General features: G+C 41.3%; 1 protein-coding gene across 3 annotated transcripts; it reads left to right on the forward strand.

Moving 5' to 3' along the window:
* The first annotated feature begins 326 nt into the window (after positions 1-326).
* LOC110501220 (small VCP/p97-interacting protein) lies at positions 327-8,734 on the forward strand. Of its 3 annotated transcripts, none has more exons than XR_002470188.3 (5): positions 327-414; positions 2,645-2,695; positions 3,987-4,051; positions 6,088-6,207; positions 8,186-8,203. XR_002470188.3 is itself a non-coding variant. In XM_021578575.3 (4 exons), exons 1-4 carry the CDS (start codon positions 2,252-2,254, stop codon positions 8,192-8,194), a joined length of 243 nt encoding a protein of 80 aa, XP_021434250.2. In that variant the 5' UTR covers positions 1,923-2,251; the 3' UTR covers positions 8,195-8,734. The 3 variants fall into 3 exon arrangements, 1 of the variants encoding a protein (XP_021434250.2); XR_016490237.1 differs by lacking the exon at positions 327-414 and adding an exon at positions 2,229-2,314; XM_021578575.3 differs by lacking the exons at positions 327-414; positions 3,987-4,051 and adding an exon at positions 1,923-2,314 and having other exon boundaries at positions 8,186-8,734.
* Positions 8,735-10,258: the final 1,524 nt, after the last annotated feature.

Below are 10,258 nucleotides of genomic sequence, written 5' to 3' on the forward strand. Positions count from 1 at the left end.
ATTCATTTGACCTTAGAACATATTTTAAAAAACCAAAATGCAACTTAAATATGAACAAATATGAATCATTATTAATGTTTAGACAATAGTTGTTCATATATCATGAATAAATACACATTTTTCTAATATTACTTCGGGGACTTTTATTTTGAACGTTTCTTAACTCCCGTACTGCGGAAGTACTTTTTTTGTGTGTGTGTTGCTGACGGCAAACTGGTGACTCGTGGTCACGGGGCGGCAGCTTCGATCGCACATGGCAGACTACAAAGGGGCTGTGTTTCAGATCGCAAAGCCGCAAAACGGTTCACAAATATATTCAGAACACACTATGCAGTGGTTTTGGTTGGACAGTTGGAAAAACCTGCTGATGAGAGAGGTTGGAGGTTGGAGGTTGGCCCTTCCGTGGTGATTAAGGTCGGTTCCTCCATGGTTACTCCCCAAATCCTGTTGTTGATCTAACCTTGGTAGAGAAAAGGAAAGATTGGTCAGAAGTCAGTGATATAGTGAAACTGGTTGACAATTATATTGGTAGAAGGTTTTTTAATGCATTTTTACCACTTTTCACAGATGGATCCAAGGACCCAGATAGTGGGTGCACATTTACATTCCTGAATTTGATGTGCAGAAGACAGATGATCTGTCAGTATACTCAGTTGAACTGTTGGCAAAACATTTACATTTGAGTCATGTAATTTTTTTGTATATATTTAAAAAAAAAAAATCAGCTCAGGGGTTTGAACTTGCAACCTTCCGGCTACTAGTCCAACACTCTAATCACTAGGCTACCCTGCCGCCCCATTTAGCAAAGCAACTTACAGGAGTAATTGGGGTTAAAGGCGCATAAGATTTTCCACCTAGTCGGCTCGAGGATTCAAACCAGCAACCATTCGGTTACTGGCCCAACACTCTTAACCACTAACTGCCACCCTAGTTGCCCTCCAGTGGGTGGAGGACGTACAACCTGTGTAGAATTATAGTATGATCATATTCTCTGTCTGTATCAAATAGTTTATCACCTGGTCAATCTAATAGGAGTGACCTACTATTGGAGGTATTCATGTTATCATGGAGAATGGAGAGACTGGGTGTAGTAGTGAGATACTGTTGGGTCCCAATACATTTGGGAATTCAATTGTAGACCAGTTAGCCAAAAGAGCTTTAAAACTAGATATAATTGATATTAGTGTTCCACTGGGTAGAGGTGAGGCCAAATGTAAGATCAGAGCAATTTTGATAGATGTGTGGCAGAAGAAATTGGATTTGGAGCCCAAGGGCCGGCATTTATATGCCCTCCAAGAAAGGTTGGTGGACCAAGATTCTAAGGTCAGATTAGGAAGGAAGAGGTGGTGTTTTCTCGACTGCGCCTAGGACAGTGTTGGGCCAGTAACCGAAAGGTTGCTAGATCAAACCCCTGAGCTGACAAGGTAAAAATCTGTTGTTCTGCCCCTGAACAAGACAGTTAACCCACTGTTCCCCAGTAGGCCATCATTGTAAATAAGAATTTGTTCTTAACTGACTTGCCTAGTTAAATGTTTTTTTTTTTTTTACATTGAACTGGTCATTACATCTGGTTGGCAACATGTGAATGGTTTGTGTCTGGAGTGTATGGTCAATGAAACGATGGAGCATGTATTGTTGTAAGTATGTTGAAGAGAGGGAAAGACTGAAGGGTTGGAGAGGTTTGGAAGGGGGATGAGGGAGGTTTTTTGTAGAAGTTAGTAGGGCTCTTTTTTACTTCTTTTTTCTCAGAAGTACTGAGTTAGGTAGGAGGATTTAGAAATGTTGTGATTGACCAGACACTCCAGCACAATAGGTGGTGGTAAACACCTTTTAACGTTTGTTTGCGGACCCCCGTTATATCATAGAAGAATAACAAGCCCGTCTGAGTTGTTGTTTGTTCTTGAACACAGCTCATATTCTGTGTTTACATTGGCGAAGTCTTCCCCCCCCACCCTGTCTTTCAAGTGGACGTTTTTCCAAATGACCCCGTCGTTTCAACAAGTGGTTAGATGGAGAGAAAATATATATCAAGTGCTTATAGTTAGTTAGCGCGTAGATTTATCAAAAGCAGAGTGGGTAGACACTTTCTGTCGATGTGCACAAGACTAACTAACTAACTTAACTAGCCCATTTCGCCTGCTGGGTTCTTCTAGATGTAGCGAACTAACGTTAAGTAGCTCAATTTAGTCAAGTAATTTAGTCAACAAACATTCAACACTGAAAGTAAACATTTTGATTTCCTTGCTCAAATATGGGGATGTGTTTACCGTGCCATGGTGGATCTGGAAACGACTTGTCCCCCACACCAGATCGAGTAAGTAACTAGTTACAGTAGCTAGGTTCATTATTAGCTTGGGTGCTGGCGGTAACTAGCGAGTTACACTTTATATATTTATACACACTATTGTCCATGTTTCAGGTCAACATCGTAAACAAATTGTACATATAGTTGGATTCCAAAATGAAACAATGTAACATAAAACAGCATAACCAACAAACACCAAAACAATCAGATTTATACCTTCCCATTCAGATCTCTGCTCTTCAGGTCTCTCGTTTAATATATATTTTTTCTCATGAATTTCATTAACATTATTATTTTTTTTTTCCTTATACTCAACATCATGTTCTGCTTCCTTCCCAGGAGACAAGGAGAAGTCAGCTGACAGAGACAGCTGAGCAGAGACAGAAAGAGGTATGTATGACTGTTTTGGACCAGTTTTTATGACAACCATATAAGGTAGGCTTACACTGGTACAGCGAAGGGCTGGTTTCCCGGACACAGATTAAGCCTAGTCCAGGACTGAAAAGCATTTTCCATGGAGATTCACTGTTAAACTTTTCTTTTTTTTTTTAGACCAGGACTAGGATTAATCTGTGTCCAGGAAGCCAGTCCTATATAGCCTACACATGGTGGTCCTGTGTGGCTCAGTTGGATTAGGGTGTGGTGAGGTTGTGGGTTCAGTTCCCACAGGGATCCTGTACACCACTGTACCATGAGTCATTTAGCTTGGATGGGTGTCTTCTAAGTGGCATACTGTAGACAACCACTGAACAGTCAGTAGAGCTGGGCGATACGGACAAAAATCCATATTGGGATAAATTGCCTGAATTGATGCAATAACGATAAAGTTTATAACAAAAACATTTTAAACTACTACTAGTTGGATAGTTGTAGCCATTAATTGTTCCATTAACAATCAGTCATATTTCATTTCAAACACATTTCTCTAGTATAGGCTACTTATCGTAATGAACGATATCTGCAAAATGCCTGTGATAAGTGATCGGTATGGTTTATCATCTCAACTCTACTAGTTAATCTCAGCAGCCAGCCACTCTCCAAGTCTTGTTATTCGTATAGCGTAGAAGAGCTTACTGAGTCTGCTGGGAGAAGAGAGAAGGCTATCCTTTTTACACTGTCGTGTTAACTGACCGAAAAATCCTACTGTGCTGGCTCCAATCCTTTCCCAGCACGGTTCCAGCAGCTACAGATGTAGGATCTTACTGTGATCACCCTGTTGCAGGAGAACTGTCCTGCAATGCAGGTCATTTAAAACTTGCAGTGTATTTTGAGATTTAAAAAGTATTGTGAAGTTTGTAATTTTCGCTGTGAAATTTCAGACTCGATTATTCCCTTACGAAAAATGTATCAACTCCTACAAAAAAATAAATTATAATACACGTAATAATTCACATTTCCTGTTGCTGCATGATTAAGTTCGGGCTGTAGCAAACTGTCTCATATTAAGATCCTACATCTGTACGGTAGATGTGCCGTGTAACCAGGTCAGCACACTGCAGCTTGATTCGGCTCAGTAGTGTGAAAAGGTTAGCCTATATAACGAGCCTTGAACCAAGAAATCCAATCTAGAAATCCAATTTATGGTGTTTGTACCCTGTTGTTGCAAGGCTACTAATGTCTCTTCAATCATAATGTTTAGTAGCTCCTCATAAGACTGGTGGGTATTTTTACTGTTATACAGAAATTCTTCAGTCAAAGCCAATTGTATCCAACCCATAAAGCATGTCGGCCTACTAAAGCATCGAGGTGAGTATGAAGACCATGTTCTCAATGTCTTGACCTGGTTGGTATTTCCTCCCACCTCCCACACCACCCACCTCTCACTTCTGACGCTGCACACTTTGTCATTCTGTCTTAACCTTTTAAAAACGTTCCTTACCCTAGTTCCCAATCTGTTTGTGCTGTCTTGCCAGCTCCAATGGTTATTGTCATTCCTTTGACCACAGGAGTTGGCAAGATGGCACAAAGAGATCTGGAACCAGGCTATAGCTTATGCTTTCCCTGACACAACAACACTTTATACTGGAGCTTAATGCCTCTAACAGATCTGGGACCAGGCTATAGCTTATGCTTTCCCTGACACAACAACACTATATACTGGAGCTTAATGCCTCTAACAGATCTGGGACCAGGCTATAACTTATGCTTTCCCTGACACAACAACACTATATACTGGAGCTTAATGCCTCTAACAGATCTGGGACCAGGCTATAGCTTATGCTTTCCCTGACACAACAACACTATATACTGGAGCTTAATGCCTCTAACAGATCTGGGACCAGGCTATAGCTTATGCTTTCCCTGACACAACAACACTATATACTGGAGCTTAATGCCTCTAACAGATCTGGGACCAGGCTATAGCTTATGCTTTCCCTGACACAACAACACTATATACTGGAGCTTAATGCCTCTAACAGATCTGGGACCAGGCTATAGCTTATGCTTTCCCTGACACAACAACACTATATACTGGAGCTTAATGCCTCTAACAGATCTGGGACCAGGCTATAGCTTATGCTTTCCCTGACACAACAACACTTTATACTGGAGCTTAATGCCTCTAACAGATCTGGGACCAGGCTATAACTTATGCTTTCCCTGACACAACAACACTTTATACTGGAGCTTAATGCCTCTAACAGATCTGGGACCAGGCTATAGCTTATGCTTTCCCTGACACAACAACACTATATACTGGAGCTTAATGCTTCTAACAGATCTGGGACCAGGCTATAGCTTATGCTTTCCCTGACACAACAACACTATATACTGGAGCTTAATGCCTCTAACAGATCTGGGACCAGGCCAATGGCGAGCACTATCCTCTCTCAGGAAGTCTGACATCTGGCTGCTCTATCCAATGGCGAGCACTATCCTCTCTCAGGAAGTCTGACATCTGGCTGCTCTATCCAATGGCGAGCACTATCCTCTCTCAGGAAGTCTGACATCTGGCTGCTCTATCCAATGGCGAGCACTATCCTCTCTCAGGAAGCTCAGTTTGATATGCAACGCTTCGGTATCTAGCATTTAACCTTACAAACAGAATTATGTTCAACATAATATTTCTAGTCAGATAATGACATGCACATGTAGGCCTGTATTCCCATAAAACTCTTGTCTGTAAAAGCTCTCAGTTATGAGAGACCCATTTCTGAAAAGATCAAGGAAGTGAAGTGAACGGAAGACAATGAATTCACTTGTTTCAACTGAACACATGATGAGAGACGTTAGTGTTGACTATACTGTTACAAGTCTATGGGCCATGGTCTAAAGTAGTGCACTATATAGGGAATAGGGTTCTATAGGGCTCTGGTCTAAAGTAGTGTACTATATATAGGGAATAGGGTTGTATAGGGCTCTGGTCTAAAGTAGTGCACTGTATAGGGAATAGGATTCTATAGGGCTCTGGTCTAAAGTAGTGCACTATACAGGGAGTAGGGTTCTATAGGGCTCTGGTCTAAAGTAGTGCACTATACAGGGAGTAGGGTTCTATAGGGCCCTGGTCTAAAGTAGTGCACTATATAGGGTTCTATAGGGCCCTGGTCTAAAATAGTGCACTATATAGGGAATATGGTTCTATAGGGCCCTGGTCTAAAGTAGTGCACTGTATATAGGGAATATGGTTCTATAGGGCTCTGGTCTAAAGTAGTGCACTATATAGGGAATAGGGTTCTATAGGGCACTGGTCTAAAGTAGTGCACTATATAGGGAATAGAGTGCCAGTGGGGACACAACCGTGTGTCTGTAGCTGCCATTCTGACCTCTCCATCTCCTCTTAGACAACCTCCAGGGGCGTCAAAAACCCCCAAGCAGTTGAGAGAAATAAAAAGAATAAGGAGATGGAGAAACAAGAGATGAGACCGTCTCCACCTGGAGGAGGAGGAGGAGGAGGGCTGAAGGTTAGTCCTCGTATTTTCAATACAGTGAACACAGATTATGTCATGTCACAGTCTGCCTGCAACTTCAAGAAGTGAGTCTCAACGAATCGGCACACCTTTGAGAAAGGCAAGATGGCCTAACCTTGTATTCTTTGCTGGCTTATAGATATTATATAAAATAAAATGAATGAATCATATACAGTGGGGAGAACAAGTATGACACACTGCCGATTTTGCAGGTTTTCCTACTTACAAAGCATGTAGAGGTCTGTAATTTTTATCATAGGTACACTTAAACTGTGAGAGAAGGAATCTAAAACAAAAATCCAGAAAATCACATTGTATGATTTTTAAGTAATTAATTTGCATTTTATTGCATGACATAAGTATTTGATACATCAGAAAAGCAGAACTTAATATTTGGTACAGAAACCTTTGTTTGCCAATTAGAGATCATACGTTTCCTTGACCAGGTTTGCACACACTGCAGCAGGGATTTTGGCCCACTCCTCCATACAGACCTTATCCAGATCCTTCAGGTTTCATGGCTGTCGCGGGGCAATACGGACTTTCAGCTCCCTCCAAAGATTTTCTATTGGGTTCAGGTCTGGAGACTGGCTAGGCCACTCCAGGACCTTGAGATGCTTCTTACGGAGCCACTCCTTAGTTGCCCTGGCTGTGTGTTTCGGGTCGTTGTCATGCTGGAAGACCCAGCCACGACCCATCTTCAATGCTCTTACTGAGGGAAGGAGGTTGTTGGCCAAGATTTTGCGATACATGGCCCCATCCATCCTCCCCTCAATACGGTACAGTCGTCCTGTCCCCTTTGCAGAAAAGCATCCCCAAAGAATGATGTTTCCACCTCCATGCTTCACGGTTGGGATGGTGTTCTTGGGGTTGTACTCATCCTTCTTCCTCCAAACACGGCAAGTGGAGTTTAGACCATTAAGCTCTATTTTTGTCTCATCAGACCACATGACCTTCTCCCATCCCTCCTCTGGATCATCCAGATGGTCATTGGCAAACTTCAGACGGGCCTGGACATGCGCTGGCTTGAGCAGGGGGACCTTGCGTGCGCTGCAGGATTTTAATCAATGACGGCGTAGTGTGTTACAAATGGTTTTCTTTGAGACTGTGGTCCCAGCTTCAGGTCAATGACCAGGTCCTGCCTTGTAGTTCTGGGCTGATCCCTCACCTTCCTCATGATCATTGATGCCCCACGAGGTGAGATCTTGCATGGAGCCCCAGACCGAGGGTGATTGACCGTCATCTTGAACTTCTTCCATTTTCTAATAACTGCGCCAACAGTTGTTGCCATCTCACCAAGCTGCTTGCCTATTGTCCTGTAGCCCATCCCAGCCTTGTGCAGGTCTACAATTTTATGCCTGATGTCCTTACACAGATCTCTGGTCTTGGCCATTGTGGAGAGGTTGGAGTCTGTTTGATTGAGTGTGTGGACAGGTGTCTTTTATACAGGTAATGAGTGGAGAACAGGAGGCTTCTTAAAGAAAAACTAACAGGTCTGTGAGAGCCGGAATTCTTACTAGTTGGTAGGTGATCAAATACTTATGCAATAAAATGCAAATAAATTACTCAAATCATACAATGTGATTTTCTGGATTTTTGTTTTAGATTCCGTCTTTCACAGTTGAAGTGTATATGATAAAAATTACAGACCTCTACATGCTTTGTAAGTAGGAAACACTGCCGATTTTGCAGGTTATCAAATACTTGTTCTCCCCACTTGTAGGTAATTTGTTTTGAGTTAGAACAGTTAAATGATGCAGCCCGAAACATAAAGGCTTTTTAATGTCTCCGACTACATGAATGGCTGGATCTGGTTTATGTAGGCCACATATCACCCACTTGTTGTTGGAATGTTTCCTGTTTCTCTCAACAGGTCATTTATTTGTCTGAGTACACTTTTCCCCTTTGAGGAGATGAGCTGTGTCTATTCCAATCCTTTAATACCAGTTTTTCTTCTGTTTTGTAATGGCAGGTAGGCTAAAGATGGACATGGAGAGATCCTGGAAGTCTCAATCTAGACTGAGGTTCAGCTAACGACATGAAGAGTGTTGGTACCAGTTGACTTGAAAAGGCTTTTTTTGGGTGTTGGCCCTTCTACTACATTTTTTAAATATTTTTAAATGCAAGCTTATTTTTTTAGAGGGGATTGTTTGCCAGGCTTCGGCACTGGTAAATGAATAAAGATTCTACTGCCCAATGTTGGCAGTGTGAATCACAGGACATGCCTCCCTTAATGCCAAGATATACAAGAGAATATGCAAGCCAGCCAATGGAGCTTTGGAACAGACAGGGTGGCATAGCTATGAATCGAATATACACACTCAGAGGAAATATGCTCACACTACATCTATAAACTGTACCAGGCACCTTGCCTCTCTCTTTGTCCTCTCTCCTCACGCTCCTCCTTCTTTCTCTCAGCCATTTCAACTTGGCCAGCTTTAACACCATGGTGCTTACTTCTTCTGAGGAATATTCTCATTATTGTGACCTATTTACTGTATAATACATTTTCCTTCTAAAATGATTTTATGCAACAAAGTCCTTTTAATGTTCAAAATAGGCCTAGATGATTCAAATGACGTTTTCATGCACCAGCACTATTCAGTTTACTTGTCTATTGTAGATCAGTGTGAAAAGAACTACATTTCCCATAGCTACTGATGAACCACGTGATGTTTTAGAGTTCATGCACCAGCACTATTCAGTTTACTTTTCTATTGTAGATCAGTGTGAAAAGAACTACATTTCCCATAGCTACTGATGAACCACGTGATGTTTTAGAGTTCATGCACCAGCACTATTCAGTTTACTTTTCTATTGTAGATCAGTGTGAAAAGAACTACATTTCCCATAGCTACTGATGAACCACGTGATGTTTTAGAGTTCATGCACCAGCACTATTCAGTTTACTTGTCTATTGTAGATCAGTGTCAAAATAACTACATTTCCCATAGCTACTGATGAACCACGTGATGTTTTAGAGTTCATGCACCAGCACTATTCAGTTTACTTTTCTATTGTAGATCAGTGTGAAAAGAACTACATTTCCCATAGCTACTGATGAACCACGTGATGTTTTAGAGTTCATGCACCAGCACTATTCAGTTTACTTGTCTATTGTAGATCAGTGTCAAAATAACTACATTTCCCATAGCTACTGATGAACCACGTGAATGTTTTAGAGTTCATGCACCAGCACTATTTGTTTGTATGTATCTACTCGGATTTTGAAAATACAAACTAACTTTCTGTTTTGTCTGCTTGGACTCAAGAGACAAGTATAGTCGCGTTAATCTTTTTTTGCAAGCAGTCGTGTTCTTTCGATGAATGTATTTGCAATTTGAACGGTATAATATAATTTTGATGAATGCATTTTATGTTTTAAAAAGACAACTACATTTTGAAAATCCATGTACTGTTTTGCAACAGCTCTCTCTGTTTTATGGACGCTGTTTTGACAACCTTGTTCCAAAAAAACCGAATGGTTTAGACCGTTGTTCCCTGATTTAAATAGTTTAAGAGTACAGGTGCCATGAGGGACAGAAATGCTGACAGCACCTGGTATTCCCAGGCAGTCTCCCATCCAAGGACTAACCAGGCCTGACCTTGCTTAGCTTCCGAGACCGGGCGTATTGTATTGTAATGTGTATATATGATGCACGTAAACACTTCACTGTACCGTTTACACCCTGTATCCTGTGCACGTGACAAATAAACGTTGATGTGATGATCAACTCACCATTCATATCAGTTGTCATAGTCAATATAATGACTAACCTGTACCCCCTCACATTGACTCGTTATTGTTATTGTGTTACTTTTTTAAATGTTCTTAAAACTGCATTGTTGGTTAAGGAATTGTAAGTAAAATATTACGGTAAAGTTGTATTCGGCGCATGTGACAAATATAACTTTCTTAGATTAATTGGGTGACTGACTTGACCACCACTGTCGAGGCATCATTGACATAGATTTACTTAAACGCATCATGATTCTGATAAAAGAACCATCTGGTTAACTTTATCTACTTTTCCTTTACAACGGC

Source organism: Oncorhynchus mykiss, chromosome 2 (genome assembly GCF_057628025.1).
Source record: "Oncorhynchus mykiss isolate SJ-2025 chromosome 2, ASM5762802v1, whole genome shotgun sequence".
Lineage (NCBI taxonomy): Eukaryota > Metazoa > Chordata > Actinopteri > Salmoniformes > Salmonidae > Oncorhynchus > Oncorhynchus mykiss.